The 25,314-nt window shown below is 40.5% G+C and overlaps 1 protein-coding gene across 1 annotated transcript in view; it reads right to left on the bottom strand.

The window, feature by feature from the left end:
- Positions 1 to 556: 556 nt before the first annotated feature.
- tmem104 (transmembrane protein 104) overlaps positions 557 to 25,314 on the bottom strand; it is a 56,971-nt gene continuing 32,213 nt past the window's right edge. The window contains exons 9-10 of the mRNA XM_067616011.1: positions 15,336 to 15,429; positions 557 to 3,292 (exon numbers count right to left, since the gene is read on the bottom strand). Of these exons, the coding sequence (XP_067472112.1) occupies positions 2,529 to 3,292; positions 15,336 to 15,429 (858 nt within the window). The 3' untranslated portion in view covers positions 557 to 2,528. The remainder of the gene's footprint in view (positions 3,293 to 15,335; positions 15,430 to 25,314) is intronic.

Here is a 25,314-nt window from a genome sequence, read left to right as displayed (position 1 = left end):
TCATGAACAAAGTAGTTCAGATAATTGATTTTTTTTTTTTTTTTAAATGTTTGCATGTCATTCCCCATCTCACGTTTTATCTCTATACTGTTAATATCTTTTAAAGGCGCACAATGTCCAAAAATACAAGAAAAATACAAATAAATAAATGATATGCATGAAGGCAAAAACTACAAAAGACGACCCTGGTCGTAAGAAAAACAAATTCCCCTTTAAAGGTGCAGTTTGTAGAATTTAGTGGCGTCGAGCAGATGTTTTAATTAGTGTATAATCACTGGAAAATAAGAATTGGTGTGTTTTCGTAACCTTAGAATGAGCCCTTTATATCTACACGGGGAGCAGATCTTCCTCCACGGAGCCCACCATGTTTCTACAGTAGCCCAGAACGGACAAATCAAACACTGGCTCTAGAGAGGGTCTTTCCTGAGTGTCGCAGCCACCGTTGGTTCTCCTGCATACTTAGAAGGAGGAGGAGGAGGAATGCAACCGCATCCACTAGATGCCACTAAATCCTACACGCTGGTCCTTCAAGTAATTAAGATTCATGAGGCTAAGATGAACATAAAGCCTTTATTTATTTTCTTTGTGAATCATAAAAATCAAACAGAACATCCATTAAAGCAGTAAACATCCATATCAATGATCTGATCACAACCTGGCCAAACAAATAGAAAAGATTCTCAGAGATACAAGAGAGGGGAAAAAAAAAAAACATGTAACAAAAAAAAAAGAACAGAAATAAAAAACAAACAAGGATTATACACCCAAAATTATACTGATATATAATCTATATAATCTCTATTATTATATAGATTATATCCCAAGTATATTTGGGGACACAGTTAAATGAAATACATGCAGATGTTATCAGGCAGCTTTTCATAAGACGAGAAAAAACAGCAGAGTCGATAAGTTTTAGGGCAAGAAAAATTAACCCTGTAAAAAGGCACATTTCACAACTCCAAACAAGAGTCATCAGAATCACATCAAACAATATCTATTCAATCACTCACATGGACACACACACACAAACATACAGTCATATCTTTGTAAGGGCAATAATGAATTTCATTAACAGGCACAACTCATAAAAGGAAGCTGCCAGAGTGTCAGTGAAAATCAGCGTTACTAAACCACAGTACAGAGTGTCCGTGTATGAAGATCCGCAGTCACAGTCGGCTCAGTACGTTTAACTTCTGGCCACAGATGCCTTCCCTTTAGCCAAAGCTGGAACACTGCAGATCACTATTACCCTGTCAGGTGTTTGGAGGAGGAGGGGGGGGGCGGATGTGTGATGGATACAGTATGAAGCTGACAGAGTCATGAACGGGTGCTGAGCAGTAAAAGACGGGAGACATGCCCTGTGTGTGTGTGTGTGTGTGGTGATAAACAGAGATGGAGCTCATCCTGGAGGCCTATTTGTCAGTGGATCTGTCACGGACGGAGCTTCATTGTTCACAAGGAGGGGGGGTGGGGGGGATGACGAGATCAGAGTCAGCCAACCGGTGAGGGATGGATACACGTCAGCCACGAAAGAATAATCATCCCTGATTCGTTTGTTGGTTGTTATTCCAAGTTCCTTATTTAGCCAGGGAGACGTCTTTTTTTCTTGTTGCTGCTCTCCTCTTTCAATTGCTTTGATATATTTTATTTGCTCTGTAGGTCCTGTGGATCACTCAGCACTTTCAATAGTTTGGGATTTGAATGAGCCGTACTGAAAAACGGACAACCTACAGAAGTCTTGAGGCGTCGGCATGCTTCAAACAAAGTGCTTGTCAGATTGTCAAACGCAGTCTGAAATAACCTCAGGCTTAAGTCCCACAAGTTTTTTTTTTTGTAACTTCCAGAAACCTGAAAACCACACATACGGAGGTGAGAAAATATGCAGGATTTCAACCTCTCTCTCTCTCTTTCTCTCTCTCTAGTGCTCTTCTATCTGTCTTTCTTCACACCTACTTCTGTCACTTTCCGTGTGAACGACCGAGCGCGACACGACGAATGCCTTCCAGGAGAAAGTGTCTGAAAGTGTGTCTCCGTTCAAATGATTCATTGTGCGTCATCTACAGTACGACGGTCAAGCTTTTGACCCCGCCGTCGAGCGTCTCCCTTCAGAACAACTATAAACACTTTTGCCTTTAGTTTGTTTGAAGCATACTGAACCCTTTAAATATGTTTTTTTTTTTTAAAAAAGTTGTGTACTGTAAGTGCAAATACTTGTGAAAACCTCAGGCTGTCAGTTATATGTTGACAAAACATACTTTTAATAAATGACCCTTTCCCAGTTTGTTATTGTCATGCACTGTTCCAGCTTTTACAATGGAACATAAATAGTTGTCATTTGGTCCCTTTTTAACAAATTTGATAAATTACTCTTAATTACATACAACATATGCAACAAAAGTCCCATAAAAAGGCACACTGTCCAACCAGCAGCAAGTAAGGCCTTGTGTACAGGAGTAGGGAGACTGGCCAAACAGATATTTATATATATATTTTTTTTAATCGAAAGTTCTTGGAACAGTGAGTTCTCATTTCTTGGTGTCAGTCAGGATGATGTTGGCTGTGACAAACATGAGGCAGAAGACGGCCCACAAAACAACAAACCACACCCAGAAGGTGTGACGGAAAGGAGACCGGTGCTTGTTGATGGCATCCCTGCCCATCACGGGCTCCAGATGGCGTCTACCGTAATACACAAGTAAGGCTGGGATAATGTACTGGATCCCCGTGCCAGCGTACGACCCCGTGATGCCCACCAAGGACTCCAAGTTGTGGGTGCAGAAGGCTACCACGATCGGGGGCACCAGAGTAATGAGGGGGAAAACGATGCGGTCCACCACCCACGGGTAGGTTCCTCCGTCCCGGTGGAACAGAGTCTTCCAATTGTTGCGGAGCGTGACGGCGATGATGGGGAAGTTGGTGCTGATGGTGAAAACGGGGAACAAGCCCAAGAAGTAGCGCAGGAACTGGATATCCAACACGTTGCAGTTGTCCGTGAAGTTCAGGGTGTACATGTCGTGCAGCAGCGAGCTGTCGAAGCAGAAGATGGCGGTGAACGAGAGGAGGACGTAGAAGCCGAGGATCAGGGTGTAGTCCGCCAACACCAGGGTGCCGACGTGTTTCTTGTCAGAGATGGGCGTCACCAGGGAGGGAAGGGAGTGTTGGCACATGAAGGAGTAGACGCACACTCCGAACAGGTTGGGCACGCCGGAGAGGGAGGCGACCGGCGGGTGGCCCTCGCCGGTGCCTTTACCGATACGGATCAGAGCCAAGATGATCATCATGGTGAACGCTGTAAAAAGAAAACAAAAGAGACGTATTAAAGACCACGGCGTAACTGAAAAACCTCTGAACCGAAGACCAAAGATGGATAATTAAATCAAACTTTTCATTTGTAAAAGAAAGGTTCTTCTCTCAAAAGTGTCGCTTTAAATAAAAGAGAAAGACCCAAATACACCCTTATTGTATCAAAACACATTGGGTGGATCAAGTACAGACTCTTCCTGCGAGTCAGTTAAGTGTTATAAGTTATTATTTCATATTCAAATTAAATCGATGGCACAGTCACATATGCATTTCTGTAATGTAGTTAAGAAATTATAGACTGCGGTCTCAATTTCACAGCTCAGGAACTATTTTCTTTGGGCAACTGAACTGAATAAATGTGTGGTGTAATCAGTCTTCATTAATATTTAAAGAAGTAGGTCAGTACTAGATTGAAACTCCATATTGGGCAGGTTCTGTTCTCTGTGGAGTGTTGAGCTCATACTGGGTCATCCTTACTCAGTTTACCTCCGATGGCCGGGTGCCGTGTGGAAAACAGAAGTTTTTGAGCCATCCTTTTCATTCGTCTATGAGGAGTTTTACAGTAACATGCGTGCAGGTTAATAACATCTTCCCATGTTTAGCTGCTTTCCCTGAACTGCATTACTACATTCTTGTCCAAAGACAAACTCCACCACCAATGCCTGCCAACAAAACAGATCTTGGCGGGCTGACCCCCTTCATGTTCCTTCACAATTGAGGAAACTAAAGACTTGACTTTTCTTTGTCTTGACAAGCTGCAGCATTTATCATCTGACACACTGTTGTCTGTTCTGTACACTTACTGTCATATTGACAACTTACTACTAACCTTTTCCTCTGCTCCCCTCGTCACTTTTCTGCCGCCCACACTGCCCTATTCATTAAAAGGAGCTTTCAAGAGTTTCTCAGGCAACGACACAGATGTTGACTCATTTTTTGGACCAGTGCTGCACCAGAGACGCCCCTGAATGCTATTGATTTCTGAATGATTGGATATTTGGCATTATTTTTGGCATTAGAAAAAGATTTTTTTTAGCCTGGTGGGGGTTTCGTTGGCTTGTACAATTACAGAGGAAACGCTGGCTTTAAATACCTTTCTACATCATTTGACAACAAAACCACCTTTAACAAATGTCAGTTTGTTCATGTTTTGTACTGTAAGCCCATTTTTCTACCACAGTGTACCAGTCTTTTAATTAAGCCTCCCCATAAAATGTGAATTGGTAACACCGACTGTACAGCGGCTCGTTACTCATAAATCTGACACCCCTGACTGTCTTTTACCATCAAGAATCAAACATGCAGAAGCAGCATTTAGTTACTAAACACTACAGATCTGGAACAAACGTCCAGAAGATATCAAACATTATATACCTACACTGTCTTTACTTTGCTCCTACATCCTGAACTGCCATCAATTTAATTCAGTTTTTATCTTAATTAAATTGTAATCTTTAAGTTTGTGTTTTAATGGCCTGCAGTATTTTTGTTTTATGTTTTAATGCATTACGTAAAGCACTTTGAATTCCCTTTATGTATAAAATGTGCCATATTCATAAACCCTGCTTATGATATTGATATTAAAACACTACATTTACAGCTTTTAAAAGCTGAAGGTGATAAGTCTTCCTCCCAGTGTGGAACTGCCTTCCAGCTGTTTGTCCCAGAAACACCAGGTTGGAAAAACCAACTAAAGAACATTTCATGGCCCCGGTATAAAGTCATTGGAGGCAGGTGAGGATAAAGGAGGAGGGCCCCCTTGTGTCTCCACCTCCTGCTGTTCACATCGCATCTCCAATTGATTTCTAGAGGTGCCTCTCTGGAAACTAGCATGAGCGTATCTAAAGGAGACCTCTGAGCGTGGCATGCAATCCTGTTAGGGGCTGACAGTCATGTGGCCCAGTAAGCCATCTCACCTCCACTCACACTCAATCAGCCCGTGACACCCAAGAGTTAGTCATAGCCCTGGCGATGGCCAGCAGCCAGCTCCTCAACTTTCATCATCAAGCTGTCCTTTAAACACAGGGTGACATTTAGGAAAGTGCCACTCGCGCCATAATTTGCCACACATGTGCAGAAAATCGTTCTCTACCGTACACTTCTACGCTGCTCTGTGAGACTGAAAGTGTGATGCATGACTGAGAGAGTGACATTCCTGCAGCCTTTGATGGGAATACTTAGGAGGGCGAGTACAGCAGGTCCTAGAATCCTGTTGTTTTCTGTTTCCAGCGCCGGTCACGCCGCTTTAACAGGGTGGAGGGAAAAGTATTCAGGCCGAGAACTTTCAGTTTCAGACGGGGCTCTATTAATCAGCTACCGTGTGCTCTTGCAATGACACACTAATGTATGTCGGGGGGGGATGAAAATCCAAATTCCAATTATCGGGTGCGGACTGCACAATGGGAAGGAGAAACCGTGATCAGCGACAAAGGCATTCGGGACAGAAGTGTCTAGAAAAAAGTTTTCTGTAAGGTATTAAGAGAAAACTATTACTTTTTAATTTTATTATAAGAAGATGAAAACGGAGAGTGTAAAAATACTTCACTGAGATACAGTATCAAGATTGAAACATACTGAGACTAAAGCAAAAAAAAATTAATTACAGCATCCAGGTGGTGATGATGGAGAAAAAGACGGGATAGAATGATGGAGGTTTAACCAGCGGAGACTCAGCAGAGTAACATTCATTTTAATAAACACTGGTTACTATAAAGAAGGCAGGAGGAAGATCCAAACTAGATTTTATTAGGGCCGTAGTCTGCTGGTCGACTGGTCTATTAGTTGGTCGATATGCTCTCGTCCAACTAAATTCTCATTGGTCTAATAATCTCCGTGTTATTTTCATAAGGAGAAAAGTGCGACATCAACAGCCTTCCAGGAGCACTATATTATTGGTAGCGTGGCTCCGTTTAGGAGTGTGTTTGCGTAGCGAGTAGGAAAGAGCGAGGGGCAGAGAAGTGACGGTGGATGCGAGCGGAGCAGAGGAAAAGGTTAGTAGTAAGTTGTCAGTCTGGCAGTAAATGTAGAGTACAGACTACAGTGTGTCAGTTAATAAATGCTAAAAAGTCACGTCTGTCGTTTCTCCCAAATGCTGGAAAAGTGAAGGGGGTTAGCTCCAAAGTTAGCAACAATGGGTTAGCCTAACCTGAAGATACAAGAAAAATGTGTGGCTGCTGAGTTTACTGTGTATTCTGTCTCGATTTTATTGGTCTAAAACGAAACAAAAGGGGTTGAGATGCAGATGCTAAATGGAAATAAATGATGCAAGTTTCCTTCTTCATTTAATTAACTTTTAATGGTTCTTCTGTCTGGTGAAACGGATCTAAGGCTACACTGACTACAACAGAGAAATATACTGATTTTTGATCAAACAGAGCGTTTAGCTACATTCCACCCCCTTGTTTCACACTTTCCATACACTTACATCAGAGTAGATGTGGGCAATCTCACACACACACACACACACACACACACACACACACAAGTCTGTAAACCTGTTGCACAAGTGTTCAATATTTAATGCATCTTTGGCCTACATCCAATGTAATCTCTGGCTCGGAGGAAAAGCTCTGCGAGGTGCAATCCTCTCCTCTCGCCACACACGAGGGGTTGAAAACGGTTGGGCAGTGGACCAACTTTCAAGGACACGCGGACACCTGGGGGAAAACATCATTATATCTCTGTCTTCAGATGCCATAAAACACAGTCTTCACATATGTCTGCCATGCTGCAGACATACATACTCTCTCTGCCTAAAACCTCTTTAATGTGTGAAAGAGTCTTCCCTTCAACCCATCTGTCTGCTCCCTTCGCTCCCTCCTGTCTTCTTTCTCCTTCAAACTCACATCTTGTTCCCACCTTCCTCTGCTCTGTAAAGAAGCTACGTGTGAAAAAGGCGAGCGCAGCCACCTGTCTGTCCGCCGTACAGGAGGGAGGAAAAAAGGTGCATTTTTCTCCCTCCTTGACATCAACACTTGCAGGATACTCAGGAAGGAAAAACAGGCATGGGGCTTTTAATTAAGAGTGCCTCTGGGTGGCTGGGCATAACTATATTACCTAAAACACATTTTTCCCAAGTCCAGCCAAGATTAAGGTGCTGTAGCAATAGCCTGCGAGGGAAGGACGACACGGCTGGTCATACTGGGATGCTCCCAGTTTAATATGAATGATAAAGAAATAACACTCTGAATCTCCCGCAAATGGTAAAGTCTACAACACAACAACTCTTTCTTGCCCACAACTCGCAAGGTTTTATGCTAATTAGAGGCAGGGGAACTCATTTGTCTTACTTACAACGCAGGAACTAACCCCTTATTTTTCAAAAAAGAAATTGAAAGTCAATCAGATGGTAGAGAGGAGCCGAACACCGAGAACAAAAGCCACTAGAATGAAGCTTTTCATAATGTGCTCATTTGTCACCGACACTCAGCTGCATCATACGGCACGAGAGGTGGGCAAACCGGGGCCTGCCTGTGACAATTTTATCGCATTCATTGCACGTATAGCTATGAATGTCAATGCTGAAGCACTGTGCAGCCATGAAATAAGAGCATATTAGCTCTGATCACCTTGACTGCTGTGAAGGAGCAGGGAAACAGAGTTTATGCTTTATTTACATAGTAAATTCGGTACAAGTCAGTGGATTGATGCATGGAAGAGGCGCAAGTCACATTTATATGCATTATTCAGTGACTATTGCAAATGACATTGAAACCGATCTGACACACGGAGATGAAACACATCTGCGTGACAGTGTGTTCTAATCTAAACTTGTCATCTCTTCTTATAGACATTATTGCCTCTGGCTTCCTTTATGGTATCTGTGCTTATTATGTATTGACAGGAAGGAAGCCGGTGACTTCCTGATGAAGTCTCATCCGCTTCATATCTGTCACCGTCTATAGTCATGTAGCAACAGCATCAAATCTATCTCCTCTTGCCTTTCCAAAGACCCGTCCCGCAAAACTCATTCATTCAGACGGGGGATGAGCCATTTACCCCTGCAGATATCTGTCAGGATAGGGTGATTACACGCACTTTCAAATTGACACGGCGGGCCCAGCCAATGCTCTCTCTTCGCTACACCTGACACGCGACAACGGGAACTGAGTAAATTGAGCAGGTGTCAAACAGTCACATATCACTTCCACATAACTAGCGCCCGTCGATCTGGCAGCCTGTGATTTATATTACCTGGATGTGGATGGCGATGACCTTGTGAGGAATGCCTCAACTTAACAACCCTCCAGAGGAGGCTCTTACAGCTGTATTCTCGCTGATGGCAAACAAAGCTGTTGCTGTTAAGCCAAGGCTGGCAGACGATCCCAATGCTCCAAGGAGTCATCGACTGCCTACAGAGAAGGAGTCTTCGGTGGCTATCTTAGAAGAAGAGATGGGATTCCTGGACTCAATTAATGAGTAGAAAACGGTTGAAGGTGAGAGGTGATCAATCTCATGTGCGACGGAGCAGGAGAAAGCTGCAAGTTGGGGGGTCTCGCTCCTCGGAGAGTATGACTTATAACACTTAAACGTGAGCAATTCCTTGATGATAGTAGGGAAGGTCAAGGACTTCTCAGCTGTGCTTCAGTGTTTGATGGGAGAAGAAGAGGCGCTGGTTTGACAGCACTAAAGAAACACAGGGTTGTTTTCTCTTCTTGTTTGCTAATTTAAACATCTCCTCCCTCTAGTGCTTTTAGAGCACGGCAATCATCATATCATTAATTAAGAGAGACACTCTTTGAACACTCTTGGATAATCTCTGGGGTAATTAGTAGCGCCGGCTCTTTGCCCAGTTCTCACCAGGGTTTCGGTACTTCTTGCTGCGGTGGACGTCTATCACGTCAAATCTATCAGGAGCGGAGCTAGCGGGCTGCTGCCGTCGATCCATTCGGTGGACGACCGGGTGATAAGTGGCTGCCTTGCCTCTTAACAAGTTCTGCGATGTCAGATAGGGATATCAGTAAACACGGCACAGATCAGCACAGCAGTTGGCCTACTGTTTAGCACCCCATACAGACGCTCAGGTTCACAGGGACGAACCGGCCAAACTCCATGACACTATCTAACAGTTTCATGAAAAAAAAACATCAATTAGTCCACTCAGTCGGTCCGAGGTGGAGGGAAATTTGCACATTACCCACAGATAAAGAAGTTAAACACACTTGTCTCTTTAACCTGCAAGCAACTCTAAAATGTTTAAAGCAGAAAGACAGTAACTAATGATATGTTTGTGTTTTCTGGTATATTCCGTCATACACTCTCCACTCCATCAGGATGGACTGGATGGATTCGGTGTGCAGGAAGAACATTTGTTTGATTTATTAAGTTTATAGTGTATTTTATAATAAAAACTGTAAAAACACTCACATCTCAAGTGCTGAATGATAAATCAATGGAAAATCAGGTGGAAAACATTTAAGATTCCAAACATTCACTGGTTCATCTTATATTGTTGCACATTGATAATCATAGGGACAGTTTGTTGGACCAAATAAGCAATTTAAATATGTCACATGGGGCATTTTTTCTCTATTTTCTGACTTTTAAACCTGAGCGTATTTTAACAAGTAGATTCTCATAATTGCCTTCAGGACGTTGCTAATTGTCTGTAAAAGTAATCGTTACTCTGAAATCCTCATAGGTATTTTTTTATGCTTTTGTATGCCCTCATTACTTTACTATGTTTATATTTATTATATTCATTATCAACTTCACATATAGTTTTTGTTCTTTCTTATACTCATTGATTGTTTTTTTACCTTTCTTCTCACATGTTGTTGTGTGTGTATCTGCTGAACTGCTGCATATAATCACCATTACAGAGATACGTAACGTTGTATTGAATTAAACTGAAATTAAAATATATGCTAAGCTATTAATTGAAAATGCAATAGAAAAAAAAAGTCTAGAGATTAATAAATAATGACAATAATTAATTAGTTACGGCCCTAAAAAGCTAAAAACAATTTTAGAAATGTGTTTCTGTGATTGAAAAGTTGTCAGTCATGCACACATAAAATAAAAGAAGAAGAAGAATTGGGATTGAGACTGCAGTGCCGGTTAAAGATTGTGCAAAATAAGAAAATCAAGCCTGAATAAGAAAATAAGTTCTGTTCCATCAGTCTGTAAATGCAAAAATGTGCAAAATGTACATAAACCAAATATACCTTGAAATATGAAATAAATAGAGTTTTGTCTCTTCTTACTACATCTGCATATGATTACAGCCGAGTCCAACCTTCACGGGTTTAGGATTTAACATAAAGTACAAACTACTAAGCAACAAATGAACTTATTAAAAATAACTTCTGTTGAATCCTCCCTCCAAATCTCTCATGTCATGAAACGAAGGCAGCTCTGAGGTTAACAAGGCACTGAGGTCGCCAACTATAATTAAAAGCTTAGTTACAGCGTATGGATCCAATTGATCATGTTCACAGACCAAAGCAGACATCCTCCAAACATTCCCCTAATCACCCTGGAAGTCATCTTAACAGGAAGTCAAATCTCTTATTACACAAAAGAAACATCGATACTAAGCAGGGACGGAGGACAGGGTCACTAATAACTGTAAGTAAGATCAGTGAGAGTGGATGTTGCTGTTTAGTTACACTGGAAAAGGTCTGATGCTTTAGTCCTTGGCTCAGAACAGGATAGTCATAGAAAGACAGATAGAGTGATGTTTTCCAATCTGGGATTTTTTTTTTTCTCCTTTTAAAGTGTAATTTTTCAGGACCTCTGAACTGTGGTTCTGCTGTACGGTTCATTAAGACTCAGTCATATTTCACCGTCTCCCCCCTGTGAGCTGCATGCTCTGGACAAACTGAACTTTCCACTCAACCAGTCACCAGAGTCCATGTGACCTTCAAATACAATACCTCCCTCCCTCAACCCATTTCAAATGGCACTGGTCAGCAGTGAGTATCCCTGAGGGCTTTCTCTTAGCTCCTTATGGTATGTTGTAGTCATCTAAGTGTATTACATACAAGTTATGAGTCTTACTGTTTATTTTGTCTTGGTGTAGTGAAGGAAAATGTTGAACTGTTTACTGTATTTCACAAAAAAAATCCATTTATCACAATCAGTCAGGCTGCTTTAAAAGATGCAATGATGCTACATTTTTGTTTTTAAACCTGCAATAGCAGACTTTTCAGCCACTAGAGGGCAGCATAAACATCTGACAACAACCTTTTAAGTTTATATATGTTGAACTTGTTAGCAAACTTATTTCCACATCCAGCAGCTACGGAGCAACATTATCATTCATTTGGAGTCGTGTTTCTGTCCACCTGGTGAATGTAAGTCCAATATTCACTCACTTTTAGCTCTGTTTTTGGTCTCCACCAACTCCTGAGGGAAATATCTGGCTTTTAGCTGCTAAATGCTCCACTATGTTCACCAGCTAGTCTACAGCTAACTGTGTCTGTTTGGTGCTGAGCAGGTAGTGTACAGTGACTTTTTAGAGCTTTTTTTTTATCTGAAAACGACACTATGAGAGCACTGAGAGTGAACCAGAGCAGTAAAGTTGCAGCTGGACGGATAAACAATGAGCTGAAACACGCTATAAAGCTCCGTAAAGCCGAGAGGAGCTGCGGAGTCACTGATAATTCTTTGTAGGTTCATTACATCAACACATTACACACTGACAGCTCTTCAGTGGTGTCAGTATTAAGAAATATTGATTATAGCCGCTTTAAAGAGTTTGTATTTTAACATAGGACGATAAATCTTTGGATCGTTCCTATAAAAAGTATTAACTCCCTTGTTTTATGGTTTTATAAAATTGAATCAAATTAGCTTTAATGCGTCTTTTTACGCTGATCAACAGAAAGAGACACTTCAATGTCAAAGAGAAAGTCAAAACTACTTTAAATCTACAGTTTCTTACACTTCCAATGCTGGGATGCTAACTTTTTATAGGCACTAGTCGTTGTTAAATAGAGCTGTTTAGCAGCAAATTCTTGTAAGCTGTCAAAAATACACTCAGAAAAGATGCTTCAGAGAGAAAAATCAAGGAAAATGTAAACAAACCGATGGCAGGATGACTTTTTCCATCAAGGAGCACTGCACTGAAATCTTTAACATCTATTCTCTGATGGCTGCTCTCGGGAAGAGGAGGATCCATATGCCACTGATACTACAGTTAATATAGACAGTACGATTCCAAACAGCTATGTGTGCGTCCCAGGGGGGGAGAGGGATGGAAGTGATTAATACTCGTTTACTGAGTGAGGAGGTTGTTAACTTATTCCCCTTCTCTCATACCACTCAATATCAATTAAACAGCTCTCCGCTCTTGTCAGCGTTTAGGAGTTTGTGGTCTTCTGGAGTGCTGATAATGATCCGTTCTGCTTACAGTGGGGGCAGAAGGCTGGAGATGTTACAGGTTGCAACATTATTCAGCTCTCCACACATGTGTCTGCGTAAATGTGCGAGGAAATTACACGATGATATGAAATGAAAATGATAAATATTTGTTAAGGATGTCGCGTATAACAGCACTGAAACAGATAACAAGAAACTGGCTCTAAAAAAAAAACATGTTCAACAAATATATCAGATGGAATATTTAACTTATAAAATCAGGGGGAATTTGAAGCTATTTGAAAAAAAGATGGTCCAAGAAGTCAAGTTATTATAATAAATGAACAATGAATTGAAGCTATTGGGTTTGTGGTTTAGACAATTTAAGGCTGATAGAAGAATAAACTATGGATTTATGGAATACTTCAAGTAGATTCTCAAATATGAAATGGGATCAAAGACGTTTTTACAACACTGTATAATCAAAGTCAGTACTGTAAAATGTGGGTTTCTTTAAGATATTACTTCATAAAGAGTTCTTAATGTGCTGGTTTGTGTGGTTTTATATTGTAAAATTCAATCAAACTTACATAAAAGTGAGAACACAAGCAAATCAGTAACAATTCAGATTTTTTTTGATTGGATCTGAGTTGTAACGTCCTCGTTGCCTCTTTGTGAGTTTTATCTTTAATACGCCAGAACATCGTTGTGAGAGGCATCATTTTTGGTTTGTAGCTAGTTGTGATAAACTAAAAAGCATACAGATGGGCTGATGGGCACCGCTTTCCATTTTAATGTACAGGAACAACTAAAAAAAAAAAAAAGTTACCAAATGATTGCAGTCAGGAGTTCTGGCTTACAAAAGTGTCACACTGACCCAAGCTAATGGCTTCTCCATTGAAAATCACAGTGTGTTACAGGCAACAGAGCAGCAGGCGGTCACACCATCACTCATGTTTAGTGTTAAAAAAAAAAACAAGGCTCGCTGGACAAGGAGGTGACTACAGTTGAGCGGCAACAACGGTGAGGAGGCCGAAAGCCGAGGGCAGGAAGCAGAGCCCCGACGCACCGGCCAGCTGCTAACCCTGACTTCCTACACAGCACGTCCCTACACAGGTGACTGCAGGTGCACCTGGGAGTGGTGAGTAATGGTCAGGAGCAGAGGAGGGGCGGGGGGGGGGGGGCGTCTAATGTCTGTAGACTGTTCAATGTCAGTGGCTTCAAATAAAATGGACCCACAGACACAAACATGAGTGGATAAATACTGTATATTAGAAAAATGCATCATCACGCCAACATTTTTTGGTGGAAAAGCAAACTACAATTTTTACAGGCACCCTTCAAGCCTGCAGGTGACACAAAAGACAGGTCTTGTGTGGAGTTTCACTTTAAGATGGTTATTTAAATCGCCAGTAAACATACCTTTGACTGACAAACACATATTTTAAAAAAGGTACAATTTGGGATCCACATGTGAACAAGATACTCGATACAGCACTTTACATGACTCCAAACACCTTGTAGCTGTCCGACAAAATCCTTATCCTCAAGTAGCACAACACTGCAACAAACAATCCATACGTAGCCCAAACTGCTTGTGCACACTAGGAAGGCTTTACGGAGCTTTATAGTGAGTTTCAGCTCATTGTTTAGCTGTCTTTGCTGTTTTGGTTCACTCTCATCGCTCTCATAGCGTCGTTTTTGGGCAGATATTTATCTCAGGAGTTGGTAAAGAGCAAAAACAGAGCTAAAAGAGAGTGAATATTGGACTTAGACTCACCAGGTGGACAGAAACACGACTCCACATGAATGATAATGTTGCTACTTTGTGCAAATAAGCAACTGTTTGCAACAAGTTCAGCATATCATCTTGTGATGAAGACAAGATATCAAAATATAATAAATATTATACCAAATCTGAAATGCATAACGTTTTTCTTCAACAATCTAAATTCAAACCCTTATCTTATTGGATCCAACACACACTGTTGAATCTCTGAGTGTTCATTTCCTCCTGTTTTTGCTTAAATACACAGAGGGAACACAGAGCTTCTGCTGAAGCCATTTTAAATCATTAGCCTGTGCTATAAAGAGCCCTGCAAAAGTGACACGACCAATCAATTACTGTACAGAGAGAGAGAGCCAGGGGAGAGCCGAGGGAGGGTGAAGACAAGACGAGGAAGAGTGAAAGGTGCGGCTAAAACCCCCTGTGGTATTTAGCCAGCCAGACAGCAGCGGACAGTGTGTGGATGCTGCTGTGTTTGTGTGTGTTGTTTATGCGAGCTTGCACGTGGCCGTGCGGGGGTGGCGGAAGCGCCATGATTCAGTGGTGTTGTGATTTTAACTGCGGGCCCCGGACGGGCGGTTTATTTTCGTCCGTCACCCTGTGAGTGACGGTCCAATCAAGCTTGAGACGGGCTGTCAAGCCTGTCAGGCTGAGGAATGAGAGGAGATGGGAATCAAAGACACAGAGCAGGACCGAACCATGATGGACGGACCTGAGCACCTCAGCCACACAGGCGAGAGCAGGAGGGAGCGAGGGATGAAAGAAATGGGGGGAGACACGGAGAAAATGGAAATATGTGTGGGTAGAAAAAGAGGAGACAGAATGCGAGGGCTCAAAGAAAGCAAGGCGTAAAATGTAGAGAAAATGGACGGTTTTATATATTGAACATATCAGTAATAATCAGTGTTAAAGAGTAAATGTAGAAATAGTTTATTCTTACCAATCCAGCGCATGAGTGAGGTGAGAATCTGAAGATATTTGGTCTTCTGAGCGTTGAAGAAGGTGAAAGGCCCCAACAGAAGAGTGAACACGCTCTGCAGGAGGGAACAAAGAGTAAGAGGTGAATACTTTAATTATCCTATGAGACAAAAAAATATATTCTACTTACTCAAGGGAAAGAAAAGGAAAAAAAAAAGCTGTAAGAAATATCAATCACTAGTTCACTGAGAGGTAAAAGAGGAGCCAAACTCACAGTCATGTAATAAAAGCAGCCATAAGTGAGGAACCTCCTTTACTATCCAATGACAAGAGCAGAAAAATACCAGGAAACCGATGCAATAACAGTTACCCACCACAAATAATGCAGAATGTGTCTGACATACAGAGGATGTATATTACACGCACTTTGGGATGAATTTTGATGTGTTACATGTATTTAATCAGTGCTGATTGTAAAAAACAAATAATAAAATTGAATGTGAAGGACTTTGTAACTTTGAAAACAAGTCTGTACATAAATATTATCATTATTATTTTTTATTATAATATTTTATTATAATTTTGATTGTCAATTAATTAAGCAAAGAAAACTTTTTCTGGTTCCAGCTTCTCAAACTGGAGGGTAGAGGTGTGGATGCAGAAGTGGACGATTGTGAATCGATTCACAAATGTCAAAAATGATTTTTCTAAATGTTAATTAATAGCGTGATGTTGACAGAATGAAAAAGCTGCGAGGGCAGAGCAGCACCCAGACAGTCTACAGCGCGCACACACTGGGTGTCTTGCAGTTCATCTTTTTAAAAAAAAGGCAGCAGTTGCAAGTTTTTTATGATTTAATGACTAAATAATAAGCTTTGCGAGATGAACCTGAAGCATAATAGAGCAGCAAACTCCAGCAGTAACAAAACAACAACTTAAACCAACTCTGAGGTGAAGAATATAACTCGGCGTGAACTCTACAGAGAAACCAAAGCTCAGGTGATGGAATCAATGAGTCGAGTAGCCATTACATGTTTGTGTTTTTGTACTGTTTATGTACTGAGGTGGGTCACACTTGCAGTCTGATTTGAGATGCATCGTAATTGAATCGATTCGTGAAGCCAGTGAAGATTCACACCTCTGTTGGAGGGTTTGCTGATTGTCTATGTCAGTGTAAACTGTATCTTTTGGTTTTGGACTGTTGTTCGGACAGAACAAGTCATTTAAAGAGGTCACCTTCAGCTCTGGGAAATTATGACGGGAATTATTCATTTTTTTTGACATTTCATACACTAAACAATAATTGATTAGTTAGTAAAAAAAAAAGACCCCGTTTGCCTTTGACTTTGTGCTTTTATCAAGTTTCTGCGTCCTTGCTTGAAACATCAGTTTCAAGTTGCAGCTGTTGACTTGTAATTGCGCTGCTTCCCTGAGGCGTAATTTTGATAACACCACCAGATGCATCATTCCCCAAGTACCTTCAAAATCCCATCAGCGGTCTCAAAGATAGGTTGAGCAGATGAACAGGTGGACCAATCCATATTTGACCAAAAAATTTCAAATCCTCTCAGGCCACAAAACTCTGATTGCCTATCAGATACTTTCTTTATCACGAGCTGCAATCAGAGGCAGTGGCTCAGCTACTGTAGCTCCAATTCCATCAGTTCTCCTCACTCCTCCTCTACGCCCGCTCAAACTCATTCCCTTCATCCGTTTCTTCCCTCTGTCCCCATTCTCTGGCAGTCTCAGGTCTGACTGCGCAGTTTGAGTGGCATGTGATCTCTAAGGCAGTCGCTTGTGTGCTATTTCATCTGAGGAGCAGCCTGCAGGGTTTTTAAACAGGGATCTCACCCTCCCATCCAACACAGATGGACTCATACACACTTAAATACACATCACAGAATAAGACCTCAGTTCAGTGTTGGACACAGAGAAAAGTGTGAACATAAAGACAGAGGGAAAGATAGATGAATGGAGTCTGATAATATCAATATCATAAACTTTGACTAATCATTAATTTAAAGGGGACATATCATGGACATTTCCAGGTCTATATTTATTACATATTTATTTATTTATGGGTTCTACTAGAATATCTTTGCATGATTACAGTTCATAAAACTCATTATTTATCTTATACTGGTCCTTTATGCAGCCCCTCAGTTCAGCCTCTGTCTGAAACAGGCCGTTTTAGCTGCCTGTCTCTTTAAGGCCCCGCCTCCTGCTGATCAGCCCACTCTGTTCTGATTGGTCAGCTCCAGGAAGCTGTCCCCGAACAGACTTCTGAAAGCACCGGATGATTACGTAAACAAACAATGGTAGTCGGATTTTGCTTCTTTTTTCTCGTTCTTTACTCAAAATATAAACTTCTTAAATACATCTGTACATGTTCGAGCCGAAATCCGATTCGAAATATGCAAGTGGGCGAGGCGAACAACCCGTGGAAAACCATAGCAACAACCATAGCAACAAAGGCTACCGATGGACTGCCATTTGTGGGCATGTGCAAACGATCTGACGTCGGTGCTGTGGGGATGTAGAGGTAACTTTGCAAACCAAGCATCCAGAGCAGGCTAAAGCCCTGGCTTTCGACTTGAAGGCGGCATTTTTACAAACAGTATGTTCACGTCAAATTTTGGAAATTTGACTATGTTTAACATCCATTGTTATAACAGTATAAAAATAACAGAAAATCACAAAAAGCACGATATGTCCCCTTTAAGTTGTTTGTACATGAGTACTGATATGACTCCAAACCAAGTCTAGGGTCTAGGGAACAGTGACCATGGGAACAACACTTCTTTAGGCATTCATGCAAGACCAGGCAATGGCGTCGCAAAGAAATTACTTTAAAGTATCCAAAAGTACCAAACAGTAGACTAAAAAGTATTTCCTATGTGTGAGCTAGTGAATGAATTCGGACACTGCTAGGGTCAGCTATTATTTCCAGAGGTACAGATGGACAGCTGGGGGTGTGAAAAAAACAAAACCTTTTTATTCTGTTGAATAATGATGATGCCTATGTGTCTATATATTTAAGTATTACCAGCTGTCTTCTTGGCAAAGTGCAGTCTAAGCTTGAGTCAAGCCAAAACATAAATCTGCAACATCCATCGGAGGTAATGAATGAACCATTATGAAGAGAAATGTGTCTGAAAAAGAAAGTAAAATTAATGGCAGCTGGCTGACAGACAGCAGTATTTTAGCCCTGAATGGTTCAGCACAGTCTTCCCTGTCCCAGCACCTTTGGTTTCAGTCTAAATATGTCTTTACAAACTACAGCGTGATGTTAAACATGGGTCAATTTTTTGATATTTTTAAGCCTGAAACACAATTTTTATACCTAATCATGATGGTTTGTTTAGTAACTATCTACAACTAATGACCAACCTGGAACTTTGACAGTGTTTTACAGTCAAATCACCTTTTAATTTTAGTGTGACTTAACCTAATACAGACTGATGGATAACATTAAGAGTTAAAAAAGAAAATGTGGCCTTGAAACAGACTGGAAAATCAGCATAATACTCTTCAGTGTTATGCATTTTCTGCATATTTATGGTATTCAATAGGGACTTTATAGTGAAATGGTAAACATAACCTTAAATTAATTGTTCAGAAACTGAGGTTATCCCATGCACAGCAGTGCTTCTCTCCTGGGTGCCAGCTGGCGCACACCAAGATACTAGGATTGAAACTATTTTATTAATGGATTACATTAAAACAAAAGGAGCAAACTACTTGTTTCGCATGTTTCTCCATCAGATTCAAGCAATCAAGTGAATCTGATGAAGCAACATGTAGTTCGCTCTGCGCTGGAATGTTGTTTTTTTGTTTTGTTTTGTTACTTAAATTAATTGTTCTTTGACTTTCACTTTTCAATACCAGTACCAATATACTACCAGAGTTTCAGTAATGACTGTAAAATAATCAATTTTTCCAATTCTTAGTTTGAGCACTTTAAATATAGTTTGTCTACATGTTTGTCTGCATTTTTAAAGATATACCAAAATTTTTCCGTACATCAGTGTTTAAAAGCTGTGTAAGTATAACTTTACCTTAAAAGTCTATGTGGAGTTTAAAGTCAAAATCTGTAGTCTACAGTTTAAAATGTGCAAAATAATCCTAATTTAAATCAGGAGTTATGTTAGATGTGTTCGATTTTTGATTACTATACAGAGTGATTTTGTTGGTATTTGAAAAGTATAGCAGCTGCAATACTACATGAAACATCTAGATTTTTCATTCCTTTAAAATATATTCATATGCCAACAAGACACAATAATTTATTTCCAAAGCTTTTAACAGTTAATTATCATCTCCAACAAAGAAAGACCTTAAAACCAGGTCAGAATCTACCTTGGTGAGACAGAGATTCAAGTAACATCCCTCAGGGTTAACAGCACTGAACCTGTTTCTATATTTCTGATGAATTTCATGGTAGTTTCTGATGCACTCATGAATCAAGTCAGCACCTCCAACAGCTTACAACCTCCCACAAAACTCCCACAATGAACAATGTCCTGAGGACACTGGACTGCACTCAACTGTATCCTCAACAATAACAACACAAGAGCACTGCTGAAATAAATAACTCTGCAACATCTCCTTGTTTTGTAAAGAAAACTGTACCTGCACCAATCAGATTACAAGGACTAACACTGTATTTCTAGCCTAATTTTATATTTGGTGGTGTTTTTGTTTTGATACATAACTGACCTTTGATACATAACTGACCATAACTGACATTTGAAATAATGTCCAGGAAACATCCCTCCAAATAAAAGAGCAGGTATTTCTTTGCACAGATGTTCAACAACAGCGCAAGAAAAAACAAATAGCAGTAAATTCAACAGGTTTTACACAAAGGCATACCATCATTTTTATGTTGATTTCTAAAACCTTGGTATATTTGGGAAAGTGGTCAGCACTAATGTTATGTGCAAGTTGGGCCTAATAGGTTAAAATATGAAGAACTGCCAAGATAATCTGCATGAATTCTGCCTGATGAAGGTCAAAGGAATCGAAATGCTGTGTTAAATAAAGTGAGATCAAGTGATGGAAAGTGCAACGGATTCTTTGGTTTTGATCCTACACACCTGTCACTAAAACATTATGGTGTGAAATTACATTGAATTAAAAGCCTACCAGCCATTCAAAGGGTAAAATCCCTCCCTTTTTGGTTAGGCTTTAAATGTGAAAAAGTGCAAGACATGTTGAGACCAGGCTTTATATGAGAGTTTACAGTATGTATGATCACAAAGTGTCATAATTTAGTGCAGTAAAGAGATTGTTATTGAAGGCAGATATTAGAAAACACCAGACACTTGCATTTAAGCCCCCACAGTTATCTAATAAGAACAAATGTATAAGCAGTGTCATGTCATCTCCTTCTCTGGTATTTTCTTTTCTGGCTAACATAATTGATGAGAAAAAGGGCTGCTGTTGATGATACTAAATGACCCACAGCCTTATGATTAAATGTCTGGTGAGCTTTATACCGTCTCTACAGGAACTGTAAGGAACGGAGAAGGAAACAGTGGGGAACATTAACACATTTAGATTTATTCTTAACAAAAACGTGTAACTACAATATCCATTTTGCTTGTCCCACACTGTGTGGTTCTGTTGAGCACTGTGACACATAATGTTGGTGCTGAGAGGTTTACATAATGGCTGATGCGTTTTGCACTTGAGACTTCCCAAAGCGTAAAAATGATTGAAGACATTCAAGGATCTTCATGTGCCGAATATAAAAAACGTAGCCGCAGAGTGAGACATGCAAACCAAATGAAAAGCCTTTAGCCCTTCATAAGTAAAAATGCATTCATTGTCAATCAATCAGCTAACCCTACGTTTGACGATTTCATATTTAAACATTAGTAATTATATAACATCACACACTACAACCTTAGTTCTAGTATCATTTCAGCTGGAAATGTGCAGCAGTGTCAACTAGAGGAAACCGCCAGGCAACAACAGAACAAGAGATGAATATACTAGAATTTCATAACGTGGACAGATTGAATGACACTTGGTTCCAATGCATTTATTCATTTAATACTTTGTTCAGGCTGTTCTAGCAATTTCATCTCACTCTTTTTCGCACGGCCAACACACAGATTTTTGTCTGCGTTTTGTCTCGTCTCCACAGAAACTGCTTACGTTTCATGCTCGGTTTAATAAATGTCTCAATAAACTAAAACAAATCCTATCAGGAGAAAAGTGGCATGAATCAATTTTGGCTAGATGCTTCCCCCCCCACATTCCCTCCTCTTCAGCAAGCTGATGGATTTTTGCTCCTCCGGAGCAGCACAGTCATCAACTATGAGCATTTCACTTTTGACAACAAAGACATTCTTAAAAATCGCCCATTTCTCCTCCCCCAGTATGAGACAACACTTTCAGCGACAACCACCTGGCTGACTGCAATCACACACTTCAGTGAAACGCAATAAACGGTGAGTCTGAAATGAGAAACTGCAAAGGTGACCAAGGCAATGATGGATACAAACATGGGGATCTGTCCTATTACCTCTCTTTAAAAGGGTACAGACTTAAGGCGCATCAGCAAATACTGAGGAAAAATGATTATTGTATAACCTGTCTTGCATGTAAGGTCATTGCCACTCAGTCCTTTGCAGCATTTAGGATCAATTATCATTGGACTTTAATAATGAGGGACGAACGACCCACTTATTGAGTGCAGTGCTTCCTCCAACTTAACCTCCATGCAACTTTAATATAATACGGTCATATTATAAACATTTGATAGTTACATTGGGATTCCTGGAATGAATTTCTTCACATTGTGACCCAAGTTGTCAGTCTAGGGAGACGTGTCAAGAAAGTCAAACACAGTACTAGACAGAATGATTAGTTGAAGATTAAGTTCATCCACTGATGTTAAAACCAATAAATGCAAGTCAACTGATGAGACGAAGATGTTGCGACCTTTCAATCTAGTCTTTCTGAAGATTTTTTGCTAAAATGAGGAGCTCACAGTTAATGAGCAGCTCAGATAACAAATCTTTTCTGTTGTTGACTCCAGTCGATGTGACACGTCGTTGCTATCACTTGGGATCTAGTTTTTACATTCCTGTCACACGAGGCATTTCATCATCATTCAAACACACTTTCAGTTCTTTGTGATAACGCTGTTATTTCGGCTCCCGACAACACTTTTGTTGCCATTTCTCATTGCTATACCAAAGTCTCATTACAGATGATGACCCAAATCATGGCAACACTCAGAGGACAACTTTTTTTAGAGCCAGAGCTCCCAACAACCTGCTGCTTCCTGTTCTCTAAACCTACTTCTCTGTTTTTTGACCTCTCCGCGTGGCAGTAAACAAACAACACCTCCAAGCTGTTTCCAGGTGTGAATGTGGAGGAAGGTGCTTCCGAAAGAGAGAATAACTCTCAGCAAAACCACCCTGCTTTTTAAATAAAGGTTTTAAAAAGTAATCAAACAAACAGCGTGAGCTGGGGCTACAACTATGTGATCACAATGTCCCAGGTTCAAGTCCGGCCCGGGACCTTTGTTGCATCTCAACCCTTCATTTCCTGTCAGCTCTTCTCTGTCTTCTAATAAAGGGGAAAAACACTTTTAAAATACAAAATAACATCACTTTTCTCCAACTTTTCCAGCGCTCTCTGTGAGGCTGTGAAGTTATAATTTGGGATAAAGAGATTAATAGGGCTTAGATATGGTGAATGATCTCAGTAATGGTGAAAACCCGCCACCAACTGGTAACCCAGGCTGTAGCTGTCAATCACTTTCAAAGTCTATAAAGACCAGTGTTTTGGATTTGTGCAGATGAGAGAGTGCAGAGAGTATGGAAGGGCATTTAATTGGCATTAGATTGCGTCACTCGGAGCTCATGAGCCAATCCACTGGTCTCATTAATCACCACATATGTGAGCGTTTCTCCTGGGCCACGTGTTGCGTAGGCTCTTCATCCATCACAGTTGGGCTACATAAGTCAACCCCTGACCATCCATCCCATTTAACTAATTAATCAACATATTTTTCTGGTCTTTGCCGTAGGGTCAGCCAAACACTGTGATTGCACAGATGTCCTCAAGCTCTTGGACATCAAATGTAGCTGAATTTATATCCAAGGGACCACTTTAGTCTTGACTGGCTGTCATGCACTGAACAATTGTGAAGTCACTGCTCAGTTTGGTAAATGATGTTGGCTGGTGTTTTATCAGACACAAAGAGGGTTAATGGTCAAAGACCCAGAGGGTAAGTAGGGATCATGCTAGGGAGAAAGTCCAGCAATGGAAATCATAAGTGCCCTGGTGGTTCCATGCCGTGGTCCAGCCTGGACACTGTTAATCCTTCCCCCCCACCACCACCACCCACAATCAAACAGAGAATGAAGGATTATGATTCCCAATCCCCACAGTCCCAAGATCCCCCAGCCATTTGTGTCTGATGTTAATCTTTATTCCAAACACATTTCAAACACAAAATACTGCTATTGCAGGCCACCAATCATTCACTTATTCTTTATTACAGGGGACCATACATTTTTGGTTATAGCCAATGTCACTGCTTTTGGGAAAAGACTGAAAATAAAGCTTGACTGGGTGTCTAGCTGGTTTTTTATCAACTAACGTCAGCCTGGTGTCCGACCTGCAGCACAGCTATGATTTTTTTCCTCACAAATCCCCACCAGATTGTGACTGATTGAGCTGTTTCTTTTACATTTCCCAACTCAGAAACTAAAAACAGTCCCCCCTTTCATGCAACTCAATGTTTAGAATTGCATGACACACTGTGACACTGCCTCTTTCAGGGAGGTAAATGTCAACTGTAATCAATTAGATATGAATTCCACAACAGAAACATGTGTAGTTGCAATGCAGACAACTCAATGCCGATTGAAACAGAGCTGGGCTGCTTTCTCACCAGCAGAACAGCTGCAAAACTGGCAATAATTTAAGACCTCTACAACTGCATGCATCATTTAATTTTAATTAAGACCTTGACTTGAGACCTTGAATATATGAAGTACAGACTCAAACAATTTTTTTTTTATTTTTTCAACCAACCGAGAGTCTGACAGAAATTAAGAAATTCCTCACATTTGCTGAGCGAATGATCCACAATTTGCTTTTCTTTTCATTAGGACTGATTATAATTAATAAGCAGAGAGAAATGAACAAAGCATTCAATCCACAGAGACATCCTGTGAGAGTTATATGGCTCGGGCCAAACATGTTCATAACAAAGACAGGAAATGACAGATTATTTAGATTCCTGGACAATATTACATCTTAATGATGCAAAACAAAATAAAATGATTTGTGACCGTCTACATCATATACAGAACGCATGGAATATTGGATAATATGGAGCAATTCATTGCCTTGGTTGTGACATGTATGATAAAAGACTTGAGGGTAACTTGACCATGGTGGTATGGAATGGAAATGGCATAAAATAGGCCATAAAAGCCCAGGAGATACGCGCGAACCCTTATGATAGCAATAACAAGTCAACTGATTCACTGAACACACAGGCAGCGGGGAGGATGCTCAGCACATGATTGCAGGAAGGGGTTTGGTGTGGTGAGCAAAGACAGAAGATACAGAGGGGAGTAGAGACGGTGCCTGGGAGGCAACACTATGCAGTTAAAACCATATTGGAACTATATGTGTTTGTCAGGATGAAAGAGAGTCCACCGTCAGCATCATTAATCACCAGCATACGTCTCCATCAAGCAGACGTAATTAACATAAATAAATAAAGAAGTAAGTGAATAAAAGAATGGATGAATGAAATGATTTGAGTTGTCATGCTTCAAAACAAACGGATTAAAGAAATTAAGATATATGCTTCCATCCAGCTTTAGATTCCCTTTATGAGGACAAAATGAGCTTTAGGTGTACTGTACCTTGTGTTTGAATGCCAATTTTTGCAGCCTTTAAAGTAATTATTTGTCAGGTGACAATTTATTTTCTAACAATGACAATGGTAATTTATCATA

Source organism: Thunnus thynnus, chromosome 17, assembly GCF_963924715.1.
Source record: "Thunnus thynnus chromosome 17, fThuThy2.1, whole genome shotgun sequence".
Lineage (NCBI taxonomy): Eukaryota > Metazoa > Chordata > Actinopteri > Scombriformes > Scombridae > Thunnus > Thunnus thynnus.
This window is presented reverse-complemented; position numbering and strand designations above follow the sequence as displayed.